Here is a 17,432-nt window from a genome sequence, read left to right as displayed (position 1 = left end):
AGCCACAGGCTTCCCCGTTTCCAGCTGCCCCAGGCACGGGGCACATGTGCACACCCTCCCTCCACATGTCCCTGACAACCCTGACAGCCCAGGCTGGCCGGTGGCAGCAATACAGAGCGGGGAAAGGGGACTGTGGGGAGAACAGAGGGTGTCCAAACAACAAACTACAGTACCATAACCATACATCAACAAACTCCTCTTAACATACACACAATATTCATCCCTCAGTTGTGAGAGCCAGTCATCATATTACCCATCTATAACATCTCCCACTGTTGGGTGCGAGGGTCTGTGTGAGCCTGGCAGCTGGTAGCCCCGGAGCTGTGGTCTCCTCCCCAAAGATGCTAAGCTTGTACTTTATGAATGTCCCCAGTTCCTGAGCTTCATCTTCGTCAGGGAACAGTCCAGGGCCTCACTCCAAAGGCCTGTTCAGGGTGTGGTGGTGTTCTGTGCAGCTTTTGTAATACAGTTCTAAAAGTCCTTCATGAAAATGTTTAAGTCAAAAACTATAATATTTCAGTCTCTGACAACGTTGAAAGGGGAGCTTGGCAGAATATTTAAAATCTATCTTGTAAAAAACCCCACACACTCAATTTATCTGGCCTCAGCAAATTAGACCTGACCTTTTTTCCCTCATCTTCTGAGCTGAGCAAAGTAATGGGATCATACTTACTAGAGCTTTTGAAAGTTAGATTGAAGGCTGCTTAGTCTGTAAAAGCAGCATATACACAGAACATCTGAACTGTGTATATAGGGAAATACGTGTTAAAATGAGTGTAGCTTTTAAAATGTATCCTTTTTTCTAAGCTTTGGAGCAGCCTTTGTCATATGGATTCCCCTGGGACTCCTTCTGAGGCTTTTTTTGGAGAATCAATCCTGTTCCTTCAGCTGTTGGCCACAGTGTGAATCACTTATTTTCATTGAAATGAAATCCATGCTGTCTGTCCCATACACTCCCCACTGTGGGGTAATAATAAGATTTCCATTTCTGGGACTTTTGAACTGGTTCATCAGAGATGAAGCAGTCTCTTTCCTTTTGAAAATCTGGGGGGAAGGAGAGGAGGGAGCTGCAGCATTGCAGTTGTCTTCTGTGCAGAGGCTGAGTCTTGGCTTGAGGGTGTCAGAATGTACTGGGATATGTCTTCATGCTTAATTGCTTGGCACTTTGCATGATAGAGAACTTGTAGTAATGAAGGCAAAACTTCATCCATAGAAAGCCCTCTGCCAGGAGAGGCCAGAATCAGTTGGGACTCAATTACCCAAGCTTGGAGCAAGGGAGAAGAAAGCCAGAGGAAGAACTGAAGCAGACAGGCTTGTCCTGCTGTTGCTGGATGGTGGACACAGATAACCAAACTCAGTCACAAGAGGCACCTCTTCCAGGTGACTGTGGCTGAGGGATGCTTTACCTCCTGGTGCATAAATGGCAATGCTTGTTTCTGTAATTCAGCATTTTGGCAGCAAACATTCAGCTGGCACCGGCCCATCGTAGCCTGTTTTTGAGAAGAGGGTGAATCTAATAACATCAAACAGAATGGGCTGAGCCAAAGGTGGCCTTCAGCTGTGTTTGAGTCTCTTGTGGTGTGTGAGAGCAGGACCAGCACGCAAAGGATTAGGAAAATAAACAAAGTGCAGGCAATTCCTGTGGGGATGGGCACCCACATGGCAGGGACAGAGCTGCTGCTGGTCCTGTCTGGGCAAATCTCCCACCACCATTGCACAAGTGGGCAGATGGAGGGTGCACTTGGGGCTTGGAGGTGTAATTTAGGAGATATTTCCAGCTCTGCAGCTGATGAGTTTGCTCCCAAGGAAGGTTTTTTAGATACACCGAAGCCATCATTGTTCATCCTTCCAAATCATGCCATGGGTGGAGGGGCTTGTTGGAGGTTCTAGGAGCCAATGTTGGCCTATCAAATTAGCAATCTTCAGTTAAAATCTCTCCTAGTCTGGAAAAAGGAAATTAGTTATTTTGTTTGTCTTTTTAAAGTCTAATTTATAACACACTGAAGTAAATGAACTTTAAATGCTTTCAGATCAGAATGTGAAGCTCTAAATCTCTGTAGTCTCTAGAGCTAAGGACTTGCAGTTGAAAAAGGGTGGGAGTTCAAATAGGACATTTTGCAAAATGCATTAAAAAAACAGCCAAGCATGAGAAAACAAATCGGGAGTTTCTGGTTTGTAGGCTGAAAGAGTTCTCCTTGGTGAGAGTTCACAGGCCAGCTCGTAAGAAGGGTTTGCAAACTCAGTTTAAGAAAGGCCATAAAAAGCAGGAAGAAAATCCAGCAAAGAAAAGCAAATTAGGCCTCAAAGGGGGGAAATTTGAACTGATCTTGATTTTGACAACTGGAAAGAAATCCATCTGGTTCTGGGTTTCTGAGGGCGAATGTGTGAGTGTTTTGCACAAAGTGAAGCCTTGCAGAGTCTCACAGCCTATGAGGAAGAGGAGACTGAGCTCTGGCCTGGGAACAGCATTTTGTGCTACAGGAGGAACCTCTTGATCCCTGTGGATGCTGCTGGGTCACCTGTGTCTTTATAACATGCTGAGCAGAGGAAAGGTGAGCTGCCAGCACCATGAGCATCCTCCTCCCACAGGGACAGGGAGCTGGTGGCAGATGGGGATGCCAAGCAGTGCAGGAAGGGCTCTGTTTCCTCCCTTCCATCAAGGGCCTCCTTTTGGATAGTGCCCAAGCAATAAGTTTTAACTTTATAGCAACATTTGGTCCTGATGTACAAATTGCTGAGCTTAACAGGGACAAAGGGGCGACGCTTTACAAACTACCCTGGATTTAAGCAAGTCCATGGAGATGATGGTCTGGAGGAGGTTTCCATTCTGGAAACAACCACCAGTTCCATGTTCCCCAGCAAAGGTCTGGATGGCACCAGTGTGCAGGAGCACGTGAGGTCAGAGGAGAGGACCCAGCCACCCTGGACTGAGTGTGAATCTGGCCCAGATAATTAAAGGTAATGGCTTTCTAAAAGCATTGCTCTCAGTGCTGTCAACCATATGGACCATTGCTTTTATCCCAAAAAAATGTTTATGATCCTCCTTTACCTCTCTCTGTGTCATGGTTGAGTGTTTTCTTTATTTCCCTTGAAATAATAATCTAAATCAGGGAATTGGGAACCCATAGCCTGCTTGTGTGTATATATATATATGGGGTTTTTTTGAGACTATAAATTGGGGAACAGTTAAAATTATATTATTCCTGGCAGCAAAATTCCTTTTTTAATAGACAATTTGAAGTTATTATGTTGGAAGCAGTTTTCCCCACGTGTTTGTGCATGTGTGGTGTGGAGGAAACAGTGCCAAGAGGGCTCCAGGCAGCTTCTGAGGCAGGGGAAGTTGCTGGGAGCTTGCTAAAGGCTGCAGGTTTGCAGCTGATAGTAGGAAAAAAACTTTGAAGACACCATCTTTCAGTTCTTAAGTAAGCTTGGTCTTATCAATGGACATTTTGCCTTAGGAAGAACTGAAGAATTGGACTTTCAAGATCTTTTTCTAGCAGGATCTGTTTTTTACTTCTCTTAGCTGTTTGTTTTTACAAGGTTTGTGAATGCCAGTACATTCTCCTGTGCACCAGGGGTAGACACTTGTTTCTAATTAGTATTTATTGGATTATTTTAGTCAAAAATAAGCTTTGTATCAGAGCCTCCCAATATACACTTCATTATTTGTTCACAAGATGGTGTTTTATTGCCTTGGTTGCTTTTTTATCAGCTTCAATCTACTGAAAAGCTGGTGGAAAGAGCTCTTTTGGGGAGCTGCCCTAGAACAAATTAAACCAGGTTAAATAGACTTCAGCCTCTTATACTGCATCTATGTCTTTCATCAGTCCAGGCATGTTTGTGACTCACATGGCTGGAAATAGCAGCCAGCATGTGTCCATGGCTGTGTCCAGCTTCCTGCTGCTTTTCCCAGTTGCTGGAGTTAGCTCCAAAGCCTGGCTCAGGTGACATTAGCAGTAGGTATTGCTTGGTTTATGGGTGTGGATGGGGCTGACTAATAGCACACCCATGTATGTGGAATTCCATGTGTGTGGAATAACACATAGGTAATGTTTGACATTGGTAAAATAATGTGGAAAATTTGTCGTTTTATGGCATCTGAGTTCCTGACTTGAGGTCATATGACAAAAAGATTTCCACAGTTTACCTTGGGACTTAAAAAGCAAATGGAAATGTGAATACCAAGCTAAACCCTTGACTGGTGTGTTTCTCATGCTGTAAATGACTAATCTTATTTGGGGAGAAAACCTCCCTAAACTAATGTGTATCTGTGTGGACAAGGGTAGCTGCAAGTGAAAATACCAGGATTGGTCCCTTGGCCTCAGGTGTTGCCCATCCTGCACATGGAGCTGCGTAGCATGGGTTTATCCTGTTTGGTGATAGAAATGGAAGGGATGGCCCTGAAGTCAGGAGCACAGCAAGTGGGCTCAGAGGGATAGAACATGGAATAAGAAGTAGACTCACAACCTTTCTTTTAAAGAAACAGCACATATGCTTTTAAATATAAAATAAATGCAGAATATTTGGCAGTGGCTCACTAGGAGAAACAGCAAATTCATTTAGCTGGGGACCAAGGGGAGCTGTGTAGATTCAGCACAATTTAACTGCAGGTCAAGCCTGAGTTTTCCTTTTCCTGCTGCACATCCCTGTTTTCCACAGCACACATAAAATGTTACTACTGCAAACTTCATGTCCCAACACAGCCCCTCCATGTACATCACACACTATAAATCTCAGGTTTTCTTCTTTCTTTCTCTTCCAGGACAGTGGCCCTGCCCAGAGCAGGAGGTCAATGCCCCATGGGTCTGGAGGCAGCCCTGTGGACAGCAAGCAGATGCTGAACGTGCAGCATCACCAACCAACCCGGCTCTACGCCAACAACAGCCCCGAGTCAGCCCTTCCAGGCCAGCTGAGTGGACTCCACATCACTCCTGCCCACAGGTAGGACCAGGGCAGGGTTTGGCCCTGCATCTGCTGCTGCTTCTGCAAACTAAGGTTCAGGGAGTGCACAGAGCCTTTGTGCTCCTGGAGCTCCTGAGGTCATGGAATCTTAGACTCACTTCAATTGGAAAGACCTTCAAGATCATCTTCTGTAACCATTGACATAACTCTGTCTAGTCCATCAAGATGCTGGGCTGGTCAAGTGTAGGTGGGAGGAGAAAAGAAACTAACCAAATTAACAAAGCAAAGCAAAAATAAAAGGGTCTGGAGACCCTAATTTCTGAACAAAATGGCCACATCTACATAGGTAACAGCTGCAACATTGAATTGAAGCTTGCGATGCTGTAGCTCAGGTATGAATCTTGGTGAAGGTGCTCATTCTCTAGATCTCTGTTAAGATCCTTCTATTGCTGATGTGAGTTGTTAGATAAGTGGCCCCTAGGTACAGTCCCCCAGCTGGGACTAATGCCAAGGAAGACAAGAGGAGAGGTTTAAATTGGATATTAGCGAAACTTTCTTCACCAACAAGGTTGTCAAGCCCTGGCACAGGCTGCGTGGGGCAATGGTAGAGTCACCATACCTGGAGGGACTTAAACATCTAGATGATTCTCTTGGGGACATGGCTTAGTGGTGGCCTTGGTAGTGCTGGGGGAGTGGTTTGGCTTGATGATCTTAGAGGGCTTTTCTAACCTAAACAATTCCATGGCTCTGTGAATGTCACAGACAATAATAGTTTGTTTTTTCAAAGTGTATCTTCAAGGCAGGATAGAGGTGCTGCCCTCCTAGGAGTGGGGATCATCTTGCTGCAAACCCAGGAGCCAATACTTGCCCTAGAAGCTGGAGGTATTGGCTGAAAGGATGAACTCCAGTAACTGGGATGTTTATAAGTGCAAGATCTGCTCAGTGCAGCTGTCTGGGAGGCTGAGAAATAAATAATGCTCCTAGGAAAGAAAAGGCTTTTGTGTAGCCAAGAATGGTTTGGGTGAATAACTCAGACTTTGAGACAAGCCAGGTTGTGGACTGGGATGCTTTCACATGGCTTATGAGGATCTTGATTTATGTTCCTCCAAACTGGCAAAATATCCTGCAAGAAAGTAATGTCTGTATCACATGCAAAGAGAGTTTCTTTTCAGCTTGGGAACTTTGTCTGCATGAATCTGTATTTCAGTGATGCAGCAAGCCAGCTCATTCCCTGTGCTGCTCCGGGAAAGTTATTGAAGTTGGAAAGAGGAGAACTGCACAAAAAACAGAGAACAAAATCTGGTGTTATCTGCAAATGAACCTAAAGCCAGGACATTCTCTTGGGTCTTTGAGTAGAATTGGGGCAGGAGTGTATTTTCTTTGAATTGGAGTGCATTTTCATTGATGAGGCTGGGCTGGTTTGACACTGGCCAAACACCAGGCACCACTAAAGTCACTTGCTTACCTAACTCTCTTGCTTTCAGCTGAGTAGAGAAGAGGGGAAAAAAATAACAGAGGGTTCATGAGTTGGGATGAGGACTGGGAGAAAACACTCTAAGGGTTTAAATTTAAAGGTATAAAGTAAATTTATTATTAACAGAGTAAGAGGAAGCTAATGAGAAGTAAAATAAGCCTTTAAAACACAAATTTTTTCCCCCAGCCCCTCCCTCCTTCCCACTGATTGTGCAGGGTGTCAGGGTGGGGGGCTTTTGGTCAGTTTGTCACTTGAGATCTTCTGTTTGCTCAGGGAGAGGAGTCTGTTCTCTGCTATGCTGTGAGTCCCTCCACAGGCCAACAAGTGTTCCCAAAACTGTTGTGGCATGGGTCACTTGTCCATGGGGTGCAGTCCTCTAAGGATGGGCTGCTCTAGTTTGGAAGTGAGGCCACTCTCTCTGTCTCTGGCAGCAGGAGCCCTCGCTCCATTTGGGTCTCCTGCTGGATCACAGCTTTCTCTGCCATCCACCCACTCTGCCATGGGCACTTTCCCCATGGGCTGTGAGTGGATCTCTGCATCCCCCATGGACTTCCTGCATTACAGGGGGACAGTTTGTTCCATCACAGACTTCACCACGGCCTCCAACACCTGGAGCACCTCCTCCCCTCTTTGTTTTTCCAGTGTCCTTCTGCCACCATGTTTTTGCTTAAATGTCTTCACTTATTCCTCTTCTCTGACTAGAAGAAAAGCTGCTGCTCAAAGCTACCATTGCAATCAAGTTGCACTAATTCAAAGATTGCTGCAGGATCCCACAGCACTGAGAGGTCGATTTTGTCTAGGTTCCTCTCTGGGGAGTCGCTGCCACGTTCCCAGCGCTGGCCAGGCCCTGCCGCCATGGAGCAGCAGTGGTGGCCACAGCGCTGGCGCTGTTTAATGCCTCTTCCCTGCAGGGCACGGGGAAGGAGAAGCCGCTGCTGCCCCTGTCCCTCTGCCCGCAGCGTGGCTGGGCAGGCAGGGCTGGGCAGGCAGGGCTGGGCAGGCAGGGCAAGGCTCGCCACAGGCCGTGCCGAGATGGCGGCAGCCAGGGATGGCCCCTGGCAGCAGCGCCTCGCCATCCCTGGAAAATCTGCCCCTGCGTTGTTTTGATTTTCTTCTTAAATATGTCATCACAGAGGCGTTACCAACCTCTCTAATTGGACCAGCAGCGTGTTCATCTTCAGAGCCAGCAGAGATTGGTTTTATCATGGTGGAAGCCTTTAGCGGCTTCTCACAGAAACTCCCCTTGTGGGCCCCCTGCCCCGCCACTACCAATAAGCCAGGCTGTGCCAAATTAACACAGCTGGCCAAAACCTGCCCTTTCCCGTTGAAAATGTGTGAATTGATGTAGGAGTGAACTGTAGCAGGGCAGAGAAGCACTTGGAGCACAGCTGCGGGGTTTGCACTGGCTGGGAGTCAGGGGATGGGTCCATGGCTCTGCACCACCATGGCTCAGCCCCACCACCCAGGCTGGCCCTCGCCTCCCACAGCGAGCAGAGCTGCTGGGGAGTCTCCACCAGAACTTGGAGCTCTAGCCATTCTTTGAAAGTGATTTTTGTCTGGAGGTTTTTTCCTTTCTTTCTTTCTTTGAAAGTGAATGCTGCTACTTTTGTTTATTTGTTTAAGCCATGAATATAATACTGGTAGAAAAAATTATCCAGATGATGGCTAAAGTATGTGAAGCTGATGGAGTTCAGGGCTCTTGTTATTTTTATTGGTTTTGTAATGACCTTGATGACCTGCTCTATAAAAAGGAAGATGAGCCCCTTCCCCTGGAGCTGTGCAGTGTGTTGGGGCCTCTGGAGCACAAAAGCACTTGGATTCAGCTTTTCTCAGCAGGACATTTAAGCATGTACCTGAAATATATTTGATTCCAGACCATGCTTTTCATGTTTGGATGTATTGGAGTGGAATAATGGTTTAAATTGCTGTTTGTTGTCTGTGCATCCCAAATGTTCTTCATACAGACCAGGAGCAACTCCAGGCTGAAGGCTGGAGGTGGGGGTTACAGGGCAGCCCCAGTGTCCCCCTCCCTGGTGAGGTGGTTTTCTCAGTTAAGCTGTGCTCTGTGTTTGTGATGTGCCTACAGTAACACCAGCTTCACAGGAAGCACTTGTGGCTGGTGAGGGGTATTGCTGTCCTGCCTGGCACACACTCTCCAGATGTCCTTACAAGGGGTGGGTGCATGCCCTGGCCCTATGTAGTTAATGAAATGCATGTTTTTCCCATTTTTCAATAAATTCCATAGGTGGCAAAGCAATTTACAGCATTTGCAAGCAGCTGCCCTCTTTCCTGAAGGCATCTGGTAACTGGGCCAGCCCTGCTGTGTTGCTCAATTGGAGCCCAACAGGGAGCAAGCTTAACCTCCTTGGTTCAGCAACTGTTCCTGTGCCAGACATACCTCCAGGCAGGGAAGCACATGGGAACAGAGGTGCTTAATTGAATCTGTGGGAATGTGGAGATTTCAGTACCTCCCTGATGAGCTGACAGTAGCTGTTTCTGTTTGACTTGAGCCTTTCTTTCTTTGCTTTAAACCAGCATTGACCCCATGAAGTCTCTCCCACGGAACAGAAATGGGATTGATGTGGAGTCAGATGTCTACAAGATGCTTCAGGATTATGAAAAGCCCATTTCGGAGCCAAAGCAGTCTGGATCCTTCCGGTACTTGCAGGGCATGTTGGAGGCCAGTGAGAATGGTAAGGAGGATGGCACCCAAGCACCCTCCTGTGAGGAGACCACTGGGACAGCAGGTTTCAAACCAGTGTTTCACATACTCCTGCTTACCAAATTTTGTGTCTGACTTGAGCACCGTGTGAAAGCTGGATTTGTAACCAGTGTGGCAGCTGTTTTCTGAGATGGTTTATGAAATGTGATGGCCTTAAGCAGTTGTGTAAGATCACTGTTGGAGAGCCTGGTCTGGTTAAGTAAATGGCATTTGCATAAGGATGTGGGATGGTCCTCAGCAAGGCAGGGATAGAGATCAGGAGCTCTTGGCTCACTTCTCAGGTCTGTCACAGCTTCCTGCCCGTGTCGTCAACACATTAAATAATAAGATCCCCAATCTATACATTTCAGCGTCTTTTTTTATTTGCCTTTCACTGTTAAGTCTGTTGGGGCTTTTATGTTTAAATTTTTAGGCTTTGCTTTACAGTCTTACAGGGCAAGACTCCTCTTTTTGTTTCCTTCCAAGGGCCCCATACTCCAATCATGTGAATCCAGGAACATATCTTTTATGAGAAAATACCAGCTGCTGTAAATCTCATTATGGAGCCGTAAGAGGTAGTGAGTTAGGCTGTTGCACTTCAGTTTCTGTTTGTCTAAAATGTTGGAGAGGTCAGTTCTTTGACTAGAAGGATGTTGGTTCTTGCTTCACAAGAAGCACAGTTGCAGGTAACCTCTGATCATCATGGAATTCCACCAGTATTGGTTTTCTCAGTGGGACTGAGCCATAGTTACAAAGCACGAGATAGGATCAACCTCAGAAGCACTGGGTATATTATTATATTTTGTATTAGTATTACAGCCCCTGGATTGGCAGAAAAACTGATGTTAAACACAGGCCCCAGCTGGACCTTCAGGTCCTTCAAGACCTCCAACAGCAAGGACAAATCTGCTGCTTCCCAGTCTCCTCGTCAGGAAGAAGCAAATGGGAAGTGACTGTGTTTTAGTAACGCTGCTGCCTTCCTCCCTTCTGTGTGCCAGGGAAAGGGAACAAAACTCAGGCTCTGCTGGTTTGCTTCTGCCTCCCCCTGCATCCCACAGCCCTGGGCTGGCAGGAACCCAGTGCTAGGAGGAAGGGAGAAAGAAAAGGCTGGGGAAGAAAGAGATGCCAGACAAGTCCCCATATCCTGGGACTGTCCAGCCAGTCCTGGGTGTGTGCTCATCAGCATTCTCTTGGCACTAGCCCATCACCAGTGCAACACTGAGTGTTTGACTGGAGCCTGACAGGCTGCTTTTGGGTACCAGCCAGTAACTGGAGCAGTCACTGTCACCTGGATTCTACCATCCTCCCTCTCCCTAGTGTGGAGGGGATGTGTGACTGCCTGCAGGCACAGCCTCACTTATGCCTTGGTCATTCCAACACTGTTTATTTCACAAGGGATGAGAAATTAGGTGAAAAGCATCTCTGCTTGACGTGAAGCTCTGTGATGTTCCAGCACATTTTCAACCCCTAATGTTCCTGCTGGGTTTGTTTTACAGCTGCCACCCCTGCTCCTTTTTCCTTAAGCCTAAAATTACACATTTTGACCTGAGCCTGCTCTGCATTGTCCTTTTAAAGTCAAGCTCTCCTCTCCCAAGGAACTGAGTGTCTTGGACAAGGACCTGTTTTATATGGAATCTGTTCCTACTAGAAGCATTTTAGCCCTCTCCCACACCCTTAGGGAGCAATTCTTTGTGCTGAAGTGGAGGCTGGAGGAATGGCAGTGCCCACCCTTATAGGCACCCATGACTCAGAAAGGACAAAAAACTCCAGCCATAATGGAGATAGCATGGTTGAGGCTGTGGACTTAAAGCATTTTGCTGCCTTGCTGCAGAACATAAATCACCATGAGACTGGGCTAGTAAATAGAAGGAAATTATACACAGCTCAAGAAGATGGGAAGCAGCCTTCTCTGCAGGGTTCATTTTGCTGTAAAATCCTTTTTTTTTTTTTTTTTCCTTCTTTCCTTTTTTAAGCAGCTTATCCAAGCACTCTGCATGAGAGGCAGTGACAGCTTAACTGTTAAATGTTGGCAGATGAGCCTGTCTAGTCCAAGCACGCTGTGTCTCATGCTGGGGGAAGCCAACAGCTTCAGTTGCTTCAGTTTATTCCCAGCAAGGCAGCGGAAGGATTCAACAAGGGGCTTGGCTGGAGCCAGTCAAGTACTGAGGGAACTCCTGGGGTGGAGTAGCTCTGCTCTGCTCTTGGGCAGTGCCTTGTATGTATGAAAGCTCTGTTGCCAAGCACTGTTTTGGGGAGGTGGGTCTGGTGGGAAGTTGGTCCTTTTGGTTTTACCCACTAGGCTGGAACTGCTGGCAGCATTGGCCTCTGTGTCAGAGCCATGGCTGAAGAGGGGGCTGTGGTGTGAAGGTGCCTGTGCACCCCAGGGGATGAGTCAGGTGTGCACCCTCCTTCCCTTCTGGGCCCAGGACAATAAGCACTCCTGAGACACACTGGACAGGGGAGCAGGGGTCTCTCCATGGAAGGAAACATTTCTGAGTGATGCCCTTCAAAATGTATCTGTGGTGTGACCCTGCCCAGGGTCTGTGAGCAGCCAGCAGTGGGGATGTATCAGGCTCCAGGTGCTAAAAGTTCCCTTTAGGAAAGGCAGAGATGCTCCTGCAGCCGTGGGAAGCACTTACACTGGATTTTGCTCTGAAGCTGCCAAAACTGGCACAGAATATGTGCACAAACTCGATCAAAAGAGTTTGTGGCCTACAGAGACCTTCTGGGCATCAGGGCTTGAAGTACATGTTTACAATGGACCCTGGACTGAAACAGCTTGGAAGCTCAGGGAGTGTGGCAAATTAGAACTCTGGAGAATGACTTGTTCATCCAAGAGCTCCTCTGCTGTTTTTCCAAACTGTGAGCCAACTGGTCCTTCTTCATGAGCTTTTCCTTCTACAACCTTAGGCAATCACAGAGGAACTGTAGATCAGTATATACCAAACAGACCTGTCAGTTGTCAGCTGTGGAAAACTATGCAGTCAATACTGGAACCTTTTAAGTATCCCAGGAGTTGGCAAGAAGCATGTTGGTGTTGTCCAGAATCAGAGGGCAGACGGTAGATGGTCTGTAGGGAGTGGGAGCAGCAACACTGAATGTTCTGCTATGGTATTTTTCATATATACAAAATCTCATTGCTTCCTTTCCCATTGTTGGACCTTCATAAAAGGAGGCCTGATGCCTCAGAAGACCTTACCTTCTATCACAGTATTTTGGTTTAGATTATTTGACTCTAAATGTGTGCTCTAGGAAGAAAAGTGCATGTGATTCTATTATTGTTTGGTTCAATATGCCTCATTCTCTGATATTCTTTCATCTACATCTCCTTGATAAATGGTGGGTCTACCAAGTGTTCCTGAATGTTGCTGTGATGGAACCTTAATTTTTTTTTTTAGGGGGGGGAGCTTTTCTGAGCTCTCCACTATTTATGATTCTTAACTCAGTAAGTAGTATTACAGCCAAATAAACCTCTCATCTCTAGATCACAGCTGTTTTACATTTTGATAAGGTCCATGTCTTTTGAGCTGGTGCTGTCCTGGAACTTCCAGGGGAGTTGCAGGTCCTGTTATGACAGGCAGACTCGTCTGACTCTGTAAGGGAAAAGTAAATAAAAGAGGAAGAAGAGGGGGGAAAATCCAGCCCTGAGAAGCCGAGTTTTTAATCTGTGTCTTTATAATTTTTGGCAGGTGAAAAACTCGACAAACTGAGCAACCCCCGGAACATCAAGTCCCCGGTGCCAAAGCTTGGTGGCCCCATGTCTGGGCTGCAGATGCTTCCCGAGTGCACCCGCTGCAGGAATGGGATCGTGTGAGTGTCGTGGCTCCCTGGAGCCCCCGGTGCCGTGGGGACAGTGACACTGGGACATGGCACGTGGGTTAGAATTTATAGCAGAATACCTTGAATCCCTTTCTGGTTTTTTCTAACCATATCTAAACCTGAGCAATGCAGTTTGGATTGCCCCTTTTAAGGGAATCTCACAAGGGATGATTTATGGGATGGTTTGTGCCCTGCCTATCATAGTAGCTGCTCAGGGACTATGAATAGCACCAAGCACTCCTTCACTGCCTTACAAGGGTTGGTGGGAGAAACACCTTGAATGTTGAGAAGAAAGCTGTTTTGTTTGTTGAAGATTTACTCTCTGACAGATGGATGTTTATTTCAGAAAGTATAGGTGTTTTTCTGCTTTGTTCTGTTGTAATTTATGACCTGTTGTCATTTAGGTTCTGCTGTAATTTACATCCTGCTCAAGCCAAATTTGCTGGCTGAGTGTGAGCTGTGCAAATGCCTGGGACCATATTCTTGCTGGAGCAGTGAGTGAGGGTCTCTGCTCCACAAGTCATAGTGCCTGCAGGTGCTCAGCCCCAGTCCTTGCTCCTGATTTTCAGATGCAGGCTGAGTGTAGATATTCAAGTCTGTGTTTTTCACCAAGCTGTAGAGCAGTGCTGCTGGGTGTGGAGCATCCCTCCCTGCAGAAGCATAGTGAAGCCACACCTGGAGTGAGATGGCAGCTTTGGGTGGGCTGAGAACCCCTGATAACACCCTGACATGTCCCTGCATGCTGCTTTCCTCCACTTACTGTTTTACTTGAGGCAGCAGGAAAAGCTGTTCTTGCTCGTTGTTTCTCCACCTCACTTGAGCTTTCCTGATCTCTCCCAGGGGCACCATCGTCAAGGCTCGGGACAAGCTCTACCACCCCGAGTGCTTCATGTGTGACGACTGTGGCCTCAACCTGAAGCAGAGAGGCTATTTCTTCATTGAGGAGCAGCTGTACTGCGAGACGCATGCCAAGGAGAGGGTTAAGCCCCCCGAGGGCTATGACGTGGTGGCTGTTTATCCAAACGCCAAAGTTGAACTCGTCTAAGCCTGGGCTGTGCTCTGGAGAGGTCGGGCAGCCCACCCACGTCCTCCTGCCTGCAAGCAGTGGGGCTCTAATCAACCCCGATTACCAAAGCCCAAGTTAAAATGCCTTTTCCTAGATAAAACCGTTTACACTTGGGATCTCCGGGAAATGGTGTTGAAAGCATTCAAACAGGTTTTGCCCTTCTTTTTGACACTCTGCTTTTTGCTGTGTTGGGTTATTAGTGTATGCTGTAATCTTATCCAAGATCTGTGTAAATATTGATTAATTCTCTACTCTCATATAAAACCTGTATTCCTTTTTTTTTCTTTTTTTTTTTTTGTGCCCTCCTTCTACTGAGGCTGTTTTTGAAGATGTTTTAAAAGCTCAAAGAAAATAAGGCACTTTAACAAAAGAAGCTGTCTCTTATGTCCTAACACTAATCTCCTGTGGCTGCCCCAGTGATTAAAAACCAACCCCTGAGAGTCAAGATGATACCAGTGGGTGCCTCACTCAGCTGCATCCCAGCAGAGATGCCAAGGAAGGGTGGTCTCTTAGAACAGTAATTACAGTGAAACTCTCTGGACCAGGGCAGTGCAGTTTGAGGCTGACAAGGACTGATTTGAGTTCCCAAGAGATCTCACACTGAGTATGTAATGAGGCTTTTTTCTTCTTCTTCTACACCTAATTCAATTGTTCTGTCATCTAATGACTCAAGCACACCTTGAAATGACACTGCAGTAGTCTGGAGCACCCTTTGATTATCCCCACCTCCTACATTGCTGCCCACAGCTGCCTTTCCTTTGGCCATTGGGACTATTTCCCAGTTTTTGCTATAATTTTACAGTCCTTTAGATACTCAGATTGCTGCTATCTGGGTCTGCCTCCCACCTCTTAGGGAATAACCAGAGCTTGAGTGAGCCCCAAATCCCAGGGCAGCAGGACTGTGTTTATACCCATCTCCCAAGGCTGTGCTTTCAGCCAGGTCCATGCATCCACTTTATTTCACAGAGAAGAGATTTTGTGGCTCTTGAAATGTTTCTTTGTTAGAGAACTGTGGGTTTTTTCATGTTAGTACTTAGAGAAGGAGAGAGGGAGTTGACTTGCTCAGCTGATGGGTACTGCTGTGCAAGGTGATGGGAGCTGTGTCTTTGGTACCACGAGGTTACTTCTGCTTTGCAACAGCCTTACTCTTCTTCCTCCTCACTTTGAGAGAGGAAGGATGTGGGGGAGAAAAAGAAATGCTTCTGCTTGCTTTCCTTCCACGGAAAAGGAAAATAAGAAATGGGGTAATGGGTAAAGCACCCCTTTCCCTCCTGGCTCTGCAAAAGAGAGAAAATTGGAGACTGGAGGAGGTTTGGGAGCATGATCCTAGTTGGGGAATTTCTTCCTACAGGTTCTGCACCACAGAAGGGATTTTAGGGTGTTACTTGTCTCCATCTAGACCTCTTCATGCAATGCCTTACAGGGATGCAGCAGCTCCTGCGGCCTCCCAGCAGCCCTGGGCTCCCTCCAGTTGGGTACCACAGAGATGCTGGCTGTGTGCATTCCTGCTAGCAGCAGCACATCCACCTCCCCCTCCTTCTGCCATCAGGATTTTTAATTATTAAAAGTACAAGAAATGTGGAAATTTTTATCACAATGCTGAACTATGTTTTTTTCTTGCATATGCATGGCCTTGCTTGGTCAGTTGGACCCTCTGAAGGGGGGAATGTTTGGGACAAGTGTAAATGAGGAGACATGATAATCAGGTGGGAAGCATTACTGCCCTGTTTTACAGGGCTCTGTTTGGAGCTCCTTAGGTTGCCCTTGTCAGCAACATTTATTCTGAATTCCTCTGTTATCCTTGCTGGTTTGAGCTCTGGTGCCTGTAGCTTGAGAGTTCAGACTTCACCAAAATCCAGGACTGAACAGAGCTTGGCTGCATGATGGAAGACTCACAACACAAATGGCACAGGATGCCTTTCCCTGTTTTCCAGGCAGACAGCAGGAGCTGCCAGTGCTGCTGTTTGTCACTCCCTGGGGCTCTTGTCCCCATTTGACTCTACCTGCATGATGGCCATGTCCTGCAGGATGCCAGGAATCTGCAGCCCTGATACAGGGAGCACCAAGAAGTTCATAAGTTGGTTCATTGCCCTCATTTTAAACACCCAGCTGAGCAGGATGCTGCCAGGGCACCCTTGGTGGTCTTGCTTGGCTGCCACACCAGGGGGAATACCGGGCATGGAGCGGTTCTTCTAAGGATCCTAAGCTCCCTCAAATCAGTATTTCCACATGGCATCTCATGATACCCTTTCTTAGGAGTGATCAATTCACCTGATTCCCTGCAGAGCTTGGAGCTGCCTCACACAGGCCCATCCCAGGGCACATGGTTTCCTGGCTTCAGGCCACCCTGTTCCTGTTGTGAGGCTTGCAGGAGCAGCCACAAGTGAGTGTCACCTTCTCTGTCACCAGATAATGCTGTTAAACTCTGTAAAATGTGGGGAGGGTACTGTTTGTATGAAACAAAAAATAAAATTGTGTTAGGAGTTTTGTCTTGCATCACTTGGCCTTTGCCTGGTCCATATGTGTGGGGGTCCCCTGGCATCCAGGTGAGGACACTGGGTAAACTTCAGAAAGCATCTTGGAGATATGAATTGCATCTCCATGCAAATTGCAAATGTGATTTGCTTTTCACATTTAATTGAGAGCTTGTTTGAAGTTTGGCCTGTGTTTTGGGGGGAGTTGGGGTGGGATTTTTTTAACTTGAGACCTTCCTGGGATCCTACATCCTATCAGGTGTGGAGGTGGGAAAGGCTACTGTGTCTCTGCCTGTTGTGTGATCCCCCACTGGTGCCTGGCTCCTCTCCACCAGTGTGACCCAGCTCACCCTGTGATGGTTCTGAGCTTTGCTGCATCTGCCCCTGCACAAGGCTGATGGATCGGTGGTTTTGGTGATGTTTCCTCAGCCACAGTGAACCCCACAGTTCTGCAGTGCTGGGGCAGGTACTGCTGTCACTGCTGGAGCGAGCTGGGCTTTCTTCCCAAGGAGAGGTTACTGCTGACCTTGGAGTACAGCACTGGTGGGAGTGTGGGGGACTGGGAGGTGAGGGCAGGCTGGGGTTAGCAGCTGTGTCAGAGGGATGTTTGCTTCTGTAGCTCAGTCTCACTGGGTCTGGTTTTAATAGTTGATTTGGATTCAAATCACTCATGTATGGGAAAGTCAGAAGGGGTGTGAGGTAAGTGCCTTCAATATTTAACCTAAAAGGTTTTATTTGGCAAGTGTTCATATATGGAAATTGTTGTCTGTGTGTGCCTAAAACATTTAAAAGACAAAACCTCTGCAGATCCACATGTGGCAGAATAGGTTTCCAGAGGGGAAAGAAGAAGTTTCCAGTGTGGGTCTGTGACTCTATGTCTAATTTGTACACATATTCAGATAATTAATATGGTTATGACTCTCCAATTAGTGGTTTTTCTATTCACCCATGGATACACATGTGTTGGATGTGTTTCTGTGGTTTAGCTACCACCAT

At 47.0% G+C, this 17,432-nt stretch overlaps 1 protein-coding gene across 1 annotated transcript in view; it reads left to right on the top strand.

Moving 5' to 3' along the window:
- The window catches only part of PDLIM4 (PDZ and LIM domain 4), a 47,871-nt gene extending 31,413 nt beyond the window's left edge, over positions 1–16,458 (top strand). Inside the window, exons 4-7 of the mRNA XM_032750830.3 lie at positions 4,763–4,941; positions 8,912–9,069; positions 12,767–12,887; positions 13,737–16,458. Of these exons, the coding sequence (XP_032606721.1) occupies positions 4,763–4,941; positions 8,912–9,069; positions 12,767–12,887; positions 13,737–13,941 (663 nt within the window). The 3' untranslated portion in view covers positions 13,942–16,458. The remainder of the gene's footprint in view (positions 1–4,762; positions 4,942–8,911; positions 9,070–12,766; positions 12,888–13,736) is intronic.
- Positions 16,459–17,432: the final 974 nt, after the last annotated feature.

This window comes from Taeniopygia guttata, chromosome 13 (genome assembly GCF_048771995.1).
Source record: "Taeniopygia guttata chromosome 13, bTaeGut7.mat, whole genome shotgun sequence".
In the NCBI taxonomy this organism is placed as follows: domain Eukaryota; kingdom Metazoa; phylum Chordata; class Aves; order Passeriformes; family Estrildidae; genus Taeniopygia; species Taeniopygia guttata.
Note: the sequence above shows the minus strand (reverse complement) of the source record. Positions and strands in the feature narration are given on the sequence as shown.